This window comes from Xiphophorus hellerii, chromosome 14, assembly GCF_003331165.1.
Source record: "Xiphophorus hellerii strain 12219 chromosome 14, Xiphophorus_hellerii-4.1, whole genome shotgun sequence".
NCBI classification, from domain to species: Eukaryota; Metazoa; Chordata; class Actinopteri; order Cyprinodontiformes; family Poeciliidae; genus Xiphophorus; species Xiphophorus hellerii.
In genome coordinates this window covers 7,797,473-7,815,558 of record NC_045685.1, presented here as the reverse complement: position 1 = coordinate 7,815,558, position 18,086 = coordinate 7,797,473, and the positions used below count along the sequence as shown (strand labels likewise).

Below are 18,086 nucleotides of genomic sequence, written 5' to 3'. Positions count from 1 at the left end.
TGAGGCGCTGATCTGACACTGTAAGCAGTGGGATGACAGCGCCGAGGCAACAGAGCAGCAGCGACTACACACACACATACACACACCCACGCATACACACACACAGAGGCTGCCAGGAGTTTGTGATCACAGCGACATTTCCAGCTCCCTTAAACAAAGCAGCGCGCCATCAGGATCCCCATCATCTTGACATCTGTGTTTGTGTGCACGGCGCACCTGTGCACGTTTGTATATTTCATGCAATACACATTTTAGGCTTTAAATCAGCCCGAGCTGCCACCAAAGTGTTTGTTGTTTCGTGTTGCCTCAGCGCTGCCTTCCCAGGCAAAAATCGGCGATCTTGTTGGGACCGGTCGGACCGTACAGAAGTCTGAGAGTTTAGTTTAGGGTCATGAAGCCGATGCCTTGTCCAAACAAGGATAGGTGAGCGAGCGGGACAGGTTCCTCCGGTTTTATTTATAGCCCAAAAGGAAGTGGGTTAGCTTTACTATTAACTTGTAGACACACACACAAACTCTTGTAAGATAAAGGTGTGTGTCTTGTTTGCATGCTCCGCCTCACCTTGGGAGGGGGGGAGAGGTTGTCCTCTGGCAAAGGTAAGAGGCACATTCACACACTGTGAAGACTCGTCTGTTCCAGCACACCTGAGGGGGCGCGGCCTCCTCGCATAGGAAGTCTGAGTACGAGGAAGTGGGGAATGCATTGTCTGAAGGACTTCGAGTATGAAAGGAGATACAACACAGGCGAGGGTGTTTGTGTGTGTCAACAGGGCAGAGAAAGAGAGAGAGGAAATTACGTTTAGAGACGACAACAGTGAGACTCGTTTGAAAAGAATGGGGAAGAGAATAGGAGGGATTTTCTAGAAAACGAGATCAAGCCTTCCGATCTCAGCCTGACGACAAACTGTCATCAAGTTTTGAGATCATCAGTATGCGCAGATGCTAGGGTTCAGCCGGTTGAGTGGGTGCTGTGCAGCCCTCCTGCTGCGCAGAAGGCCCGGGGATGACGTCAGGCTGAGACGGGACTACTGCAGTCTGGAGTCCCGGGTCTGCGAGGAACCCCAGGAAAGTGTGCTGGAGGACGAGGTTAGTCTCAGACAGGAAACAGAGCCTAGGCGACGCATTGATTTAAACAGAAGAGTAGAATAATGGTTACTCATTGTGAGTGAGACAGAGGCCGTTCTGTTTGTGGTGGTTTATGTTGGTCTAAAGTCCATAGTTGTCAAAGTTTATCCCATATTTGAGATCTACTGATACAATATTCTTCTCTTGTTGATTCTATTAATGGGACACTCCTTCATATTTTTTTGTTACTTTGGGTTGTTTTTGGACACAAAAATCTAATTTATGGCAGAATTATGATCTCTACATGTTCTAAAGCTTTGATCGGCTGATTAGCGGTGTGAGACAATCCATATTTTGGTATTGACCCAATATTGCAGTATTGCAATATGCAGGCCGCCAACACCAACACTGTTTTTTAATCCAAGTTTAATATGTCTGACTTTTAGGTGTTTTTGTGGTTTTTCCTTTAAATTGTTTTGCTAAAACCTGGGACAGAATTTAGTTCGTCTACAAATACTTTTGTGACATATTTAGGGCCGTCACGATAACACATTTTACTGGATGATAAATTGTCCAGGAAGTTAATGCGATAAATGATAACAAAGTTGTTTTTGTACCATTTTCAAGTAATATAATTGCAATGGCATAACAATGCAAAAACACATTCTCAAAATCAATAAACTCCTAATGAACATTTAACACTGGAAGACATTTTAAATATTCAAACTAAATACACAAAACAACAGAAACAAGAAATAAAATGAATTATAAAATCTTTGGGAGCAGAAAGGAGTGAATAGAAACTAATGCACCAGACTGAAGACTTTTATTATATAGTTTTTTGGTAGAAAATAAAAAATTATAAATCATACAAATGAAAATGATTGATCTTGTTTTAATCCATAATTTGATTGATTGTGACAGAATTAAACATGTTTGTGTGCATTTTTCCTGAATAAACAAAGTGCAAAAAACTCATTTGAGGGCAAATTGAAACAAAATCTCCTTTGAGGTAGATTTGAGAAGCTACAATACAAAAATAAAAGCGGGAATCGGAATCTGAAGTATTGATCCGACAATATTAACAATAATGTTTATTTTTATTTTCAGCAGATTTGCCATTTTGTTAAAGCAGAAATCTCTGCTCTATCTTCGGCCCTTCAGAACAAGAGGTGGAGACATTACAGGAAGCTCCATGATCTTACCTGCTTATTGCATGCTTTGCACTCTCACTTTCATCGTAATTAACTCCTATAAACTTTCACAGGTATTTATAGTATCAGAATAAACAAGTGATACATGTTTACCTGTGAATGTGTTTGGCAGCCTGCTCACTGACGCACCTTGGCTGGTAGTGAAGTAAGCTGAGGCCTGGCAGAACCGGATGTCTTTGTAAACATCCAAACACTTTAACATTCTAATATTGTGCACAGTATTTTGATTCTGGGAAATACCAAACTAGTTTTTCAGTGTCCAATAGACATGACTCATTGCGTGAACAAACTTATTTACATGTGATTTTAATTGGCGTCTCTTATTTAGCGGAAACAGCGAAAATGTGTTTTTTCGACTTTAGTGGAATATTGACAAAGTTTGTATTGGAAACTCTACAAACATGCATGTTGAAAATAAAGCTAAAAGTATAGGACAGGTTATAATTATACCATTTTTAAGTGACAGGTCATAGTTATTTAAAATGGCTGAAAACTTCACAGAAAACTCATTTAATAGGTTTGTTAAACACTTTTAAATGAACTCCTGCTGATAGCAACATTAATACAATTCTCGGTTAGCTGATCGGCCCAAAGTGTTCATCTTCTTTCTTCACTGGCATTTAAACAGGTTCTCTGCAGGCTTCAATCAGCTGACCTGAGCTGCTTATCTTCCATTATTTGCCCTCATTGTTAGCAGTCAGATTTTATTACGCTTTAATGTGGAGAAGTTCTTCATTTTGTCCACAAACGGGTGAGATCAGTATGGCCGCTCGGTCTTCTCAGATTTCCGACTTCTGTAATCTGTCGGCCGGGTTTTACGACGTGAGAGCTGAAGGTCGCTCCTTGATGCAGGACAAACGCTGACAGACGTGTGTTTGTACGCGCGGCTTGACGGATAAGGGGAGAAAAGACCCGTGTACAAAAAACCAGCAGATTTGAATCAGACAGATTTATGTTCAGGTGTCCTTCAGAGCCGTCGGTGGCTGTGTGCACAGCTTGCGGATGTTCACATTTACTTCCCCGTTCCTCTGTTTTATGCCCGGGCACTTCAGGTCTGCAGGGGCCGATTGTTGTGATGTGATTAGTCCCGCTCTAATAAATACACCAGTCTGTCTGACAGTATGTCTCCGAGCCGAGCAGAGCCGTGTGACCACAAGCTAACAGATGATTTTGGTTCCGTGCACCACACACTTCGTGTTTGTGTATAGTACGTGTCTGCTGATGCTGTTTGCCCTTTGCACTTTCCTAGTTAATTTATTACCTGATTTGCCTTTTGGGACAACATGAGAGACTTTTGTTCCAAGGGCCTCAGCTCCATTAGAAGGACGAAGTCTGGAACAATTCCTAAATGTATAATTTATTGCTCAGGTTCTTTGAAAGAGCAGCTTTATGTGCTCACACTTACAGTACAGCAGTAATCATTTTATTATTTTGAGTAAACACAATAGTGTCCCATAGCAATCACTAGACAATATTGAAACGGAGCGCCAGCTGCCACACCTAACATGTCAACAAACTTGGTTTAGCTACTTTCTAATTCCTCGGATAACCTTCGACACTAAGGAGACGCAAACCTTTCGAACTTTTACAAACGTCCAGATATATTGCGAATATAGCATCATCACAGTATGCAATGCTGTTACCACGAAGGATTGTTTTTACTGCAGTGGCTATTATTCCAACTGTTCTGGACTTGCATTTTACATGCTAATGTAATAATTAGCTTGTTGGACAGAGTCTCACATTGGACACAGATAGGATTGACCCCAATGCTACAGTCTAAGGGTGTTGGAAGCAGAGACCAGAAGAGGAGAGAAGAAAACAGGAATATATCACCTGATATCGCTCAACCTTCTCTGGAATGTAACTCCAGAGAATTAATTATTTGCTGAAAACCCACTTATATACTATATATTTAAAAGAAAACACAGCTAGGGAAACTGAAATTCCTTAGCACAGTGCTACTTGACATGCTATTGGCTGGTGTTTTCTAAGCAGCCAATCTTGGAGCGCCATTTATTCTTCTGGTCGCTGATTGGTTGTACAAGAGCAGAAGTAAGGAAGGCTATAGATGCAGGGGTGGGCGATCCTGGTCCTCGAGGGCCAGTGTCCTGCAACTCTTAGATGTCTCCCTGGTCCAACACACTTGAATCCAACAGCTGAATCACCTCCTAAGTGCAGTCAAGTTCTCCAGAGTCCTGCTAATGACCTCATTATTTGACTCAGGTGTGTTGAAGTAGAGATACATCTAAAAGTTGCAGGAGACTGGCCCTCGAGGCCTGGAGTTGCCCACCTCTGTGCTAACTGGTTAGCTGGTTAGCTCTGAGTAAGATGGTTTTAGCTGTGCGTATTCATGCATGTCAAGGCGCATTTGTTGTGCGAGCTATTAATTTAATCAGTTATAAGTTATGTTAGATGTGGTCTCAAGTATTCATGGATTTTAGACATTCGTTGGCAGCTATATGTTCCTACACCCATATACTTGATGTCCACTGCTGCACTGTGCTCCTCCAGCAGGTAGATTTAGGTTTAAAATAATGTATTCATTTAATTTAATGTTTCTTGATGATAAGGATGATGGCGAGGAGGCTTTCCAGCTTCAAAGACTTCTGTACGCATCAAAATCAAACTTAACGACAAATGTTTTTGGTAGCATGTAGCTAATGCTAACTTTTGATTCAGTAGAATAATTTTTTTTTTTCTCCAAAGAGTTTTTGCGGCACTAGTGGCTCGTATTTTTTCTGACAGTAGGCAGACAGGAAAGAGGGGAGGACATGCGGCAAAGGTCACCTGGTCCTGGAGTCGAACCCGCGACGTCCGCATCAAGGACTAAGGCCTCCAAACGGGGCGTGCTAACCCCTGCGCCACCACAGCACGCCCCAGTAGAATTAATTTTCACTTTTCTGATTTAGATGAAAACAGTCAGGTCGTTTTTCCGTACTATCGCTGTGTCTACACAACAATGTCAAGAGCAAATGCTTGACGTGTTCTACTTTCTTTTTATTGGCTGCTTTAAGAAGCAAAAACTCCAGATTGGCTCCTAATTCATGGCTCCTGTCAGAGCAGCTGTTGCTGTGTTGGAATATCCTGTTTTGCAGGGAGGTTGTTGAACCCTTGATGTTATCTCTGATGCTGCAGGTAGCTTACAGACCTTTACACTTTGTGCCTCTTTTATTGCTTCAGGTCATCGGCAGCCCTTGATTTTATCGTGTTTTTTTGTAATTTTACTGGAGGTCATTGTTTTGCGACACATCTTGAGTTATCTTTCTTCCTCCGTGCTGACACACTCCTGTTTCCCTTTTCATTTCTCTTGCTAATGATCCGTACCACAAGCCAATCTGTCACTGCTGCACCATGAGTCCCTTCCTCTCATTCCCTGTTGTTGTCTCCAACATGATGGCGATAGATTTTTCTCTCCCTCAGGGGATGAAGGCACATTTATTGTGAAAAATCGTAAGGACCCGACATAAGGTAGGATATTTCACGGTTGAACAAATATTAAAGATAAATACAATGCAATACGCTACGCTAAGTGAGATTGGCAATGGTGATGCATTAAATTAATCATTTAGTCTGTGTTTCTTTCCTCTTCTTTTTAAATTAAAAATCTCAATTACATGTATTTATAGTTTGTTGTTTGTAATTAAATCAGCCCACATCTTTGAGACTTGATTCTTTATTTACAACATAATTTATATAAATCCATACCAGTACCTTTTTCCTACCTATTCTCAGTTTTATAGTGAGGTTCAGCAGATTTCTGCTTTTTCCTTTGAAAGCAACACCGTCACACTTTCTATTCTACATTCATGTAGAGCAACAACTTTCTCTTTATTGAGCGCTTTCATTGTGAAAAATGAAGGCATTTCAAACAATACTTAGAAACATTTCTCATCAATTTAATAGTTCTTTACAAAAATGTTATCTACAGCAAATTTTTTACTTTTTGCAAAAGGTGAAGTTGCCAATATGGTTGCAATTTTTTTGATGAGCTATAATTATAGAATACTGCTGTGAGTGGTCACTCATATAAGGTACACAGCTGGCAATTTAAATATATCTATAATCAATATGTTAATACAATTAGCATAGCTAGCATTATTAACTGTTAGTATTTCTCCCGGTTTTTTCTTAGCGAATGAAGACCCCTAACTGTGAAATTTTCATAACGATGAAACATTTTGCTTCAGTACGTTCAGCCCTCCTCTTATCTGCTGAAGTGGGCCAGTTTTCCTCATCACTTATTTGTACACAACAGTCAGAATGCCGCCAAACCTGCACAGCAGAAAGTAGCAAAGTATCAAAATGACCAGCGCCTGCCAAAAGCGCTCTGTTGTGGCAGCGAGAATAAAAAAAAAAGCTAAAATGTTTCTGCAGACAAAACATTTTCTGTTAGATTTGCTTCATGTTTTGTGCTTCGTTTGATTTCAATTTTAAAAACTTCACCAGCAGAGAAAATTGTGAACTTTGAATCGTCTTCATATTCCAGACACTAGATGGTTTCCCCTTGAACCTCTTATTTAGGAGCCACCCGGCTAATCACTCAGACATGTTTTTGTTTTTAACATTTACCCCGCAGTATACTTTGCATGATAAACTCCTGAGATCACGTTTGCCTGTTGAGACATCGGGAATCCTGTTTCTAAACCTTTGTACTGACTGCACCGGTTTTACAAGCTGAACCACTGAAAACAAAAGATTTCAAAACTGCAGGGCCCTTTAGATTCCTTTTTTATTGACATTGCTAAGCTTATCAGAGAAGATAAGTTTTGTTTTGTTTTACTGCATTTGAAAATAAACCGTAGATGTTGCAGACTGTGTTAAAGCGACACCAGTAACGCATACTGACACGCAGTGTTTATCTGTGAAACACCGCGGAGCGCGTCACGCGGGCTAATCTGATCGGAGCTGCCTCGGCCCTCCTGCAGGATTGTTGCTGCATTAGGTGATAAATGCACAGGTTCAGCCGCGGCCACTGGTAACGTGCCGAGAGTTTTAAGATGCTATCTGTCTCTCTGCCTGTTTGAGGATCGGTTTACGGGAAGCGCAGCTCTCCATGGCGATCTGAAATTGATTGCCAGTGGCTCTCAGGGCATGTACTTGTAAACAAACGGAGTAAAGGGAGGAAATGATTAGACCTGTCGCAATCAATCAATTAATTGCATGCATTTTTAAAAAAAACTTTATTTCACCAAGATTAAAACCCATCGAAAAATAAAACCGTCTTTCAAGGAAGTCCTGGCCAAGAGGCAGCAACGAATGCAGCACAGAAAAAATACACAATAAAGAAAATGTCAAGCTATAAAAAAAAACACACAAAAAAATTTAAACAAGCTCAATAATTTCCATTTTCATTTATTGTTTTTCTCTTTTCTCTATCAAAAACTGGACAACAAAAGTCTTCAGTCTGATGTTTGGTCTCAACTATACCTTTTTCGAAGGACAATTGTGTTTAGAGAGTCTTCATAATTAATGATATTTGTTGTTCTGTTCATTTATTTTGGATATCTGTCTTTCAGTTCCAGTGTTAAATGTTTATTAGAACTTAAAGTTTATTGATCTTTGAGAATGTGTTCTTGCATTACTATGCCACTAGCATCATATTACTTGACAACAGTCTCAAAACAACAATATTATCGCTCATGACAGTAACTTCTGGGACAATTTGTAGTCCAGAAAAATTTATTGTGACAGGCCCACAAATCATAACATGTCGCATCGAACACAACAGAGCTGCTGGGTTTTGAGCGTCTGGTGTGTTTTGGTTATGCAAGTCGTTTTCTCGTTGCTACGGATGACTGAGCGTCTGCCTCTCCCCTCCTGACTGGTGCTCCTTGGTCTACCATCAGTGATGAATAATGGGGCAGTCTAAAATAGGCAGCATGCTTCCAACAAACTGGTGGGTGTGGAGTGGGCTTTGAGGAAAGACTGCAAACGCACCAAAAGCAGCGTCAAAAACCTGTAATATTGCTCCTCTCTTCATCTGGTGTGAGTTTGTTAGCAGAAAGTCGTCCTAGTAACAAATTCCACTCTGTTTTCCTTCTGTTTATGTGTGAAGCCTAAGATGGATAGCTGCTACGTGACAGATTTTGTTTTCCCTTGGCTTTTTCTTACCTTCTCCACCTTTTTTGGGCCTTTGATCCTGACAGAAAAGTGTGAAGGAGGGAATCCTGTTAAAGCAGACCAGCTCCTTCCAAAGATGGAAGAGGAGGTACTTTAAACTCAGAGGGAGGACGCTCTACTACGCCAAAGACTGCAAGGTACAGAAATGCGCTCTGGTGCCCTGTGCTGCTGTCAAACCGATGCAGCATTGCCAGTTGCACTCTGTTGAACGTTTTCTGTGACTGCATGTGTTAATAAGGAACCGTTTGTTTCCTCGTCAGTCCCTGATTTTTGATGAAGTGGACCTATCAGACGCCAGCGTGGCCGAGACCAGCACCAAGAACATCAACAACAGTTTCACGGTGAGCAAATCACGGTTTGTAAATGCCTCTGTTTTAAATGACTAAACATTCAAATGTAGTCCTGGGCTTCAAGTTTTAGCTTTTTTTTAAAAAATTCAGAAATCACAGAAGTGTCATTTCAAAATAGATGTTGTGTTCGATCTGTTTGATCATAGGATTATTTTGTTTGGAGTTTCTTCTTTAACATAGTTACAACTTTCTACATATAATCTAGTTATTTGGTTAATATGTAGAGATTCTGCAGTTAAAAGTAATCTTAATTTGTTTAAACTAATATTTTTCCAAATTTATTTAAAATCTACATGCAGTTTATTTACATATTTTGGTTTTAAAAAAAAAAGCAGCACATGTGATTTTAATATGACAAACTCTTACAAACTTAAACTTCACTGTGCATTTCATCAGTGTTTCCTCCTCTATAATAAAACTATGGAGTGTGTTGTGGAAAGAAATTAATTTCCAAGCACCGTCAGGTGAAATCACTCAGTCAGGTTTTTTGCATATTGTGCACAATATAGAGAGCTTGTAAGACAATAATGGAGACGATAAAGGATCCAAAACATGGGAGAGACAGTCCCAGCTTTGTGAGTATAAACCAAACAGGTTCGTTTGGTGAGAGTTCATTTCATATAACATGATCAGCAGACGTTATCTGATAATAATTTTCCACCACACGTGTAAAAATGCTTCTTCTATGTTTTGATATGACTCATGGATAATTTACATACTTTTTTATGGCTCATTGTGTGAGAATAAATCTGTTGGGAAATGTTCTGCTTAGTAAACAAAGGGCTTTCTCTGTAATGCTGTAACAGTTAATAACATAATATAATAAGTATATATTAACAGACAGACACGAAGGAAGGTGCAGCGACCAATAAATTCTTTCTTTTACTGCACTGTGTTTAATAGTGGGACGTGTGAACAGACACTGATTTGTGACAACAAAACCACTAATTACTCATTTATTTAATATTCTAGGGCAACAAAGAAGCACCAAAGACTTTTGTTTAATTTAGAGGTTTTGTCTCGTATAAAGTTTTAACCTTCAATACTGAATTTAATTTCTCTCGAACTAAAATTAACAGCGTTCATAAATTGCTTTTCTAGCCTTCCTGCTGTCAGACATCATTAGTCATTATCAGAGGCAACATCCCACAGAGATGGTGTGAAGTCACTGGAAAGCTAGTTTTTATTATTCTAAAACATAAACAACAACATCTTTTATTGGTGATTAGCATAGTTAGCCTAGCTAGGTGCAAACAGCTGTGGATTCCTTAAAGACTGCAGACATTTCAAGTGACCGAAGTAAATAACACAGTAGTACAGAGCAAAGTTGCTGTAATATATAAACCTCTCATTGTCTGTTGATCTCTTTTTAAGTAGCACATTTAATAGACTGGTTTCCTTTTTAATAACTTCTAAAAACCACAACACGTTAGAGATGCTGAAATGCTCCAATACTGAATAGCTAACTTTAAATCTGCTTACATCTGTAACATCTTTCACACCAAAGAGTGTTGCTACTGCAACCATTCATCACTTTTTATTACATGTTCATTTAAATACAAAAAATCTGATTTTTGAGTTTTCAGCCAGCCTCATTGAATCCGATTCAGGACAAAACAAACTGATCTCAGTCACCAACCTTTCTCTCGGTGCAACTCTACATTTAAATAATTAAATAATAAGATTCCCTCCATATTTTTCCCTACATGTAACTAATAGCAGCCGAGGTAAACGTGCAACATCTTTGATACTCTAAATGTCCCATTTATTCTGAAGATTAAGTCATAATGTTGCAAAAGTAACTCCTTTAATGAGTTTTACTGAGTTAAAGTGGGAAATAAAGTGACTTTATTTCCTGCATCTGTAGGAGTTTGGAAGATTGTTTGTGCAGGATGCATGTTTCTCATCTAGAGGCTCTCATTTGTATGCTGTTGGCACACCTTATGGTAATTTTTGTTTTGCCATCAGAAGTTCAAAATTGTTTTTTCTTTAGATACAAGTGGAGACATTCATCAGACTGAGCTGTATTTAACTTTAAAGTACTAAACACATAGAGCTTAGAAATCAGCGAGCTTGGTTTGTTTGATCAATTTTTAACGTTGAAATAAATACAAATACGTCAGATTTGTTTTAGTAAAAATGTGCTAATCTCAGAACGTGCCTCTGTCCTTCACAGGTGATCACCCCGTTTCGTAAACTTATGCTTTGTGCTGAAAGCAGGAAGGAAATGGAGGACTGGATCACGGCTCTTAAATCCGTTCAGAAATGGGAAACCTATGAAGTGAGCGTCTCTAATCTCTTACTCACTCTGCTTTCCTTATGGAGTAACTTCAACACGATCCTCTTTGTCTTAACTTTGCCTTCTGTCTTTTTCCCCGCTGTCTTCCATATTAAAGTTTCTCGATCAACTGTGTAACATTTTCTGCAGCCTTTATAGTGTCAGTTTGACACAAAATTGTCTTCTGCTCGGCCCAGGCCAGCCAGTTCAACATGGAGCATTTCTCCGGGATGCACAACTGGTACGCCTGCTCACACGCCAGACCCACCTTCTGCAACGTCTGCAAGGAAGCCCTGCCAGGCGTCACCTCTCACGGCCTGTCCTGTGAAGGTACTCACACACACACACACATAGTAATTGGATATAGCATCTGTACTCACACCAATTGGGAGCTGAAGTTGTCTTTTTTTCTCTCTGTTAGCTGTAAGTGCTTCCAACCAAGTTTATTTTGGTTGCATATTTCACCATCATCAATACATATCATTTATATTAATCAATGATCCATTATTACTTGTTCAAAGGCAACTCTGAACTGCTGGGTTTTTAGTCCCGATTTAAGGGAGCTCAGTGTTTCGGATGTCTTGCAGTTTTCCAGAAGTTTGTTCCAGATTTGTGGTGCATAGCAGCTGAAACTTTGAGCTAGTTCTGTACATCTTACTATTTATTTAAACATTATGTTGTATTAAATGAAGCATTTTTTCTTCTTCTTGGTGTTCAGTGTTGACAGAGATTTATAACTCTTTCCTTCAAGGCAGATTTGACTAAGTGATAGCTGCGGTTCACCATCTTTCATATCAAATCGGAAAATCTGAACTCATAAAATGTCTTGAGCTCAGGTTCCAATAAACGCGTTTTATTACTGTTCAGGTTAAAATTTCTCTAAGAACAATCCAGAGTCCTGCACAAATCCAGTGCAGCAAACAACAAAGCTGATAACTGCAGGTTAGCAGTTATCAGCTTTGCATGCAAAGCTTAAACAAGAATCAAACTAGATTGTCAAGTCCCACATCTTGATAAATGATTAAACATAAATGCCACACAGTCGTTGCTTTCTGCAGTTTCTGCTTTTACAAGTACATTTAAACGAGCTGGGCAAAAAAGCTTAAACAGACTAAAATAAGGGATTTTGCATATGTTGCCTTGCGAAAATATTCATACTCTTTTAAACTTTTAATTTGTCAATTTATGTAATTGGGATTTTATTTGGTTGTCCAACACAAAGAAGTACACACACTGCAAAAACACAAAATCATGCTAAGTATTTTTGATCTAGTTTCTGGTGCAAATACTTTTTAAATAAGGCAACATTAACTTTTCAGCAAGATATCGGAGCTTGTTTTAAGTGAATATCACCTTACAAATGCCAAAAAGTACTAGTTACATTGGCAGATTATTTCATTTGTATCAAAGAAAAACCCTCTTGTTATAAATTAAATAATATGCCAGTTTATGGATTTTAAAGAAGCATTAATGTAAGTTAGTTTGGTCTACTAAGATATTTGCACTAGAAACCAGACCACATCCACTTTGTGTTTTTGCTGTGTAAATGTGATGTTGGGGAAAAAAACAAAACATACAAAACATAGTTTTAATGTTATGTGTAAATTTGTTCTTTTACAAATGAAAATCTGAAACCTTTCACATGACTCTTATAAATAAAACCTTAAACGCCTTTAGAATCCACCTAAAACATGAATAGTGTTTCTGCGAAGGCCTCAGAGTTTTGTTGGAGAACATGAGTGAACAACCCAAAACACGAAGAGCGACGAACGCAGCACACAGGTCAGCGATGACGTTTGAAGTTACAAAGTTCAGTCGTGAAATAACACCCCAGGCTTTTGAAGACTACCCAATCCATCATTGTGCTAGAAGAGCATTAATCAGGGAAGCAGCCAAGTAACCCGCTGCAGAAATCCACTGCTGCGGATGGACGACGCTGTCAAGAGAACAACTGCTGGTTGACCTTTTATGGAAGATTAACAACAAGAAAACCCATAATAAGAAGTCATGTTGCAGTTTAGCTGAAACCACATAGCTGACGTACGAAATAAGCTGGCTGACGTCAACAAAGATCAAATTTCACAGTAAAATGTAAAACATTTTGTCTGGCAGGAAACCAGTGCTGCGTATCAGCCTGAAGACACCAACACTATCGCTGCAAAAACACAAAATCTCACATCAGTATTTCTTTTCGTCTAGTTTCTAGTGTAAATATCTTAGTTCACTCAAAACCAGATAGCAAGTAATTTTTTAGCAAGAAATAAGAGATTGTTTTAAGTTAATAGTTCCTTAATATTGATAAAGTACTAGCTCCACCGACAGATTATTTCACTTGTAACGTCGGAAAACTGTTTTGTTGTAAGTAAAATAATCTGTAAGTGGAACTAGTACTTTTTAAAATTATTATTAAGCTCTTGCATCTTGCTGAAAAGTTACTTGCATGTTAGTTTTGTCTTATGCATGAAGACATTTGCATTATAAATTAGATAAAATATACCTGCTAAGAGTTTGTGTTTTACTGTAAAACACGGTGGTGGCAGCATCATGATTGAAGTTTCACTTAAAGTCATTTAAAAAGTCCTGAATCCAACTGAGAATCTAAAGCGAGATTTGAAAATTGCCATTTATAGATTTTCTCTCACCAATTTAACAGTCATTTATTGCTCGTTTTTCACTTCAGAATTGAGTTGGTTCAAAGCATTTAGTTAAAATATGACAAAATGTGGAAAAATTACATCCATACTGTTACGAGATGTTCGACAGACAAACCTCAGGACAAGCTGTAGTTAAAACTAAAACTTTAAAAATAAGTTTTTTTCTTTTTCAGTTTGCAAGTTCAAGGCTCACAAGCGCTGTGCTGTTCGCTCCACCAACAACTGCAAGTGGACCACGCTGGCTTCCATAGGGAACGAGATCATTGAGGACGAGGACGGGGTGAGACATTCATCAGCTCTTCTCTGAACAAAGACACCCAGAAACAGGCCGTTCCACTTTAGCAAAGTGCTTTCATCACGTTGCTGTGTTTCCTGTGTCTGTTCTCAGGTGTCCATGCCACACCAGTGGCTGGAAGGCAACCTGCCCGTCAGCGCTAAATGCGTGGTGTGTGACAAGAACTGCGGCAGCGTGCGGCGGCTGCAGGACTGGCGCTGCCTCTGGTGCAAGGCCATCGTGAGTGGGATTGATCTCAGCCTCCTTGCTGTCAAAAACTGTCATTTCACATCAGCATCGTTTGTTTAGAGCCAAAAGTTATTTTTAGCTCAAGAGAAGTTTAAATGAAACGCGGCGTCATCAGGGATGAAGATGAAATTGGAGCCATAGGGAGTTTCCGGTTCGGGTTTATAACAGCATCAGAGCTTCTTATTGTTTTGTTTTGGGGCTTTTTTCTTTTGATGCAAGACTTTAAAAATGTTGGATATGAACTCGTTACAGAGTGTTCTGTGCAGACAGTACGTTCGTCACATCGTCCTTTCACAAGGAAATGTAACAGAATGTAGCAAAGCAGCTTCTGATACATGTCTTTCTATATAAAGAGGTAAAGTGCCTCAACCAAATTCAAAAGATGAAAACTATCGCTGTTCCTAAACCCATTTGGGTAACACTTTATCTTTAGTTGGCACTTTTAATGGACTTTTAATGCAACTTTGCATTGAAAGTGTCGTTATTTACCAAATGATGCGTCATGACAACAGTTGTAAACTCCTTCATCTTCATAACAGGTTGCTTTGTCATATTTATGACAGTGTCATGTCAGTCTTATTCACACCCCATCAAATAAAGTGTTACCAAAAGGGCTTATCATTAATGCCAACGTGTGATACGTCTGAGTTTATGAAGCAAAAGAGTAAAAATGGACAGAAGACAAAACTACAGCAGACTTTGCTGCGTTGTAATTTGTGGGGTTGCAGTTACTAATTATTTTAGTAATCGATTACTCTACAACTGCTTTGTTGATACAAACATTTTAAAATCAATCAGTTGTACTTTATTGATCCTAAAGAAAAAATGCATTACATTTCAGTACAGAAAGACAAACATAAACATGTGCATATGGGCGCCATCTTGGAACCCTAGAGGGGAAACGTTTTGTCCACGTTGTGTTGTAAGAAAAAGAAAAACCTGGATAAATACATCTGAATCTGACCGCTGAGCTGGCTGTTCTCAGCAGATCCTACAGAGCGCCACGCTTCTACTTTCCTCCACTCCCACTTACCACAGGCTTCTTATGGAGTACACAAAGTCCAATCCTGAGCACATAAAAACACACAGAGAGGCACAAGCACAAATGATCCAGAGTGGCATTTGTAAAGGTTACAGAACTGGCATTTGGTGGGTTTCAGTGGGATGTAACGACCTTTCTGCCACCACAGAAATCTACAATTACTGTGTCCACCAAATCACTGTGTGGGTGTGTGTGTGTGTGTATGGGTGTACTTTCAGGTGCATAACAGCTGTAAAGAACAAATGGGGAAGGTGTGTCCCCTGGGCCAATGTCGAGTTTCAATCATCCCACCCACTGCACTTAACAGCATCGACTCAGATGGTGAGACAGCACCCACACGCCCACGCACACGCCCACACACGCACCCCCACACACACACCCCCACGCACACACCCACGCACACACACGCAGCCTACTTTTCTATGTTCTGTGGAACCGACAGAAGGGAGAAAAAGTCGAGGAATCTCACTGGTCTGGTCTAAATGCAGGGAACAGGTTGATGTTAAGAGCCACGCAGTTCCACGGCATAAAGAATGACTTTATTATATTCTCTAAATATCTGCAGACATTTTTCTGTTTTGTTTACAATGGAGTCATAAATTTAGATTTTGTCAACTTTTCATTTGTAAGTTGTATTTATTTTTTCACTTGTTTACAGCTTTTTATGAATAAACATTGCCCTTTAAATACAAAAACAAGCTACAGAAATGCTGATATCTCTCTGTAGGAGCTGTAAATACCAACAAAGTTATCTTTTTCTTTCTTTCTGAATTATTTTTTTGTGTCATTTTCTCAAACAGCTGAAAGATTTCTGTCTCATCACCACAGCGGGTCTATAAATCCAGTAAAACCTTCTTGTTTACGGGGTATAATTTGTGGAAACACATCCTTCTAAAGATAAATATTTATTTAGATTTATTTGAACAGGAAAACATTCTGATTTTTCATATCATTTCTGAACTCGTTGTTACTACACAGGAGCCTTCCTGTCCAGATCGATGATTAGTTATTTAGTAGCAGAGGCGTCGTCACACCAAGTGTGTGTTGGAGGAAAACAGAAACAAGTTAGAGAGTTGACATTTTAAGCTTTCTTTAGCATCTTAAATGAGTGACGAGCACTGTTAGCTTGCTTAGCATTGATAGCATAGATAATAAACATCAATTCCTGCGTTTTCTGTATTATTATTCATCCTTTTTCCAAAAACCTTGTAACATTTCCTATTTCCATATTTTCAATGCAAATAGACCGGGACTTAAAGTATAAAACAGACAGACTTGGCCTGAAAATAGCTAGCTTTGATTAAGTTTTTTTCAGTAGCAGTGTTCACACTGAAGAGTGTTGCCAGGCCAGCCTCAGTAGACAAACACTGACTGAAAGAAAGGCTAGATTTTAACTTTGCGGTCGGTCACTAATCGATCGTTTAGCAATCTGTTGATTTCTTGATGCATCCAGTTCAGATATTTTTCAGACTCGTCAATTTAGAGTGTAGCTGTTTTTTTACAATTTTATTTTTCTTTAATTTCCAATCCTTGCCATTAGGTTTCTGGAAGGCCACCTCTGGATCTTGTGCCAGCCCCCTCCTGGTCCTGGTGAACTCCAAGAGCGGCGACAACCAGGGGGTGAAGTTCCTCCGCAAGTTCAAGCAGCTTCTGAACCCGGCTCAGGTCTTCGACCTGATGAACGGAGGACCAGAGCTCGGGTACGTCCTGTTTTTGACGAAACATCGATTCTCTGACCTCACAACGCCCATCCACGTTCCGTGGTGATCCTCTCTTCCGGCTCGCAGGCTGCGGCTCTTCCAGAAGTTCGTGACGTTTCGCATCCTGGTGTGCGGTGGAGACGGCAGCGTGGGCTGGGTGCTGTCGGAGCTCGACAAGCTCAACCTGCATAAACAGGTGAGAACATGGATGAGAAACACAGTGCTGGTCAAGAATGGACATCCACTCATGACAAGCTGTACAAACAAAGAGGACAAAAAAGAAAAATACTATGTTTAATACCTACTTAAACAATGTTCTTTTAAAAGAAAATGTTTATAAAATATTCTTATTCATTGAATATGACTATAAGTTTCTGCAAAGGCACTGACTATTTCCACTAATCACTGTGGCATTAACGCCGTCTCACATCCGCACCTACACGGTTTTAATTCCAGATCCATGTTCTGTTAATTAATAACCAAGTAGTCTGTGAAATAAGATTTGATCCACCTTCGCCGAGCATGACCTGACGTCTGCCACCGTCTGCCTCTCCTCAGTGCCAGCTCGGAGTCCTTCCCCTGGGAACGGGGAACGACCTGGCCCGCGTTCTGGGCTGGGGCGGCCTGTGCGACGACGACGCCCAGCTGCTGCAGATCCTGGAGAAGCTGGAGAGAGCCACCACCAAGATGCTGGACCGGTAAGAACCTGGAGAGAAGGGTTTGCATGTTGTAACGTCCAAGCTTTCCAGCAGAGTTCAGTGTCAGCTTATGCACTTTGTGACTCATTGTTGCCAAATGAAACCGCTAAGAGAAGGCTTTTAGCTGGAATCTGAGTTTAAAAGTTACCTCTGATGGAGAGTTCAGGGCTGTTTGAAGACTAAAGCTGTTAAAAAATTCAGAAGAAAATCTGTTTTCGCTTTATTTATTTCAATAATAATCAGCAAGCCTGGAGCAAAGTAAATAACTGAAAAGCTGCAGTGCAGCAGGTTTAAACTGTAATAATTTATATATATATATATATGACATTACTTTTTAGGTTCCATAGGAATCCAGAGCTTTTTATTTATTTATTTATTTTTTGGCTTATTTGTTTTATCTGCTAATTAAAACTGAAAACATAAAAGGTCATAATAATTCA

General features: G+C 39.6%; 1 protein-coding gene across 3 annotated transcripts in view; it reads left to right on the top strand.

Annotated features, from left to right (window-relative positions):
* Positions 1-18,086, top strand: part of LOC116732696 (diacylglycerol kinase eta) — a 78,495-nt gene that overhangs the window by 42,479 nt on the left and 17,930 nt on the right. For 2 of the 3 annotated variants that reach the window (XM_032583024.1, XM_032583023.1), the window contains exons 4-13: positions 8,428-8,538; positions 8,662-8,742; positions 10,928-11,032; positions 11,227-11,359; positions 13,857-13,963; positions 14,072-14,197; positions 15,467-15,569; positions 16,789-16,948; positions 17,036-17,144; positions 17,507-17,646. In XM_032583024.1, coding sequence (XP_032438915.1) covers positions 8,428-8,538; positions 8,662-8,742; positions 10,928-11,032; positions 11,227-11,359; positions 13,857-13,963; positions 14,072-14,197; positions 15,467-15,569; positions 16,789-16,948; positions 17,036-17,144; positions 17,507-17,646 — 1,175 coding nt within the window. Of the gene's footprint in view, positions 1-673; positions 1,086-8,427; positions 8,539-8,661; positions 8,743-10,927; positions 11,033-11,226; positions 11,360-13,856; positions 13,964-14,071; positions 14,198-15,466; positions 15,570-16,788; positions 16,949-17,035; positions 17,145-17,506; positions 17,647-18,086 lie in introns of those variants that run through there. The other variant, XM_032583025.1, reaches the window with a different exon arrangement.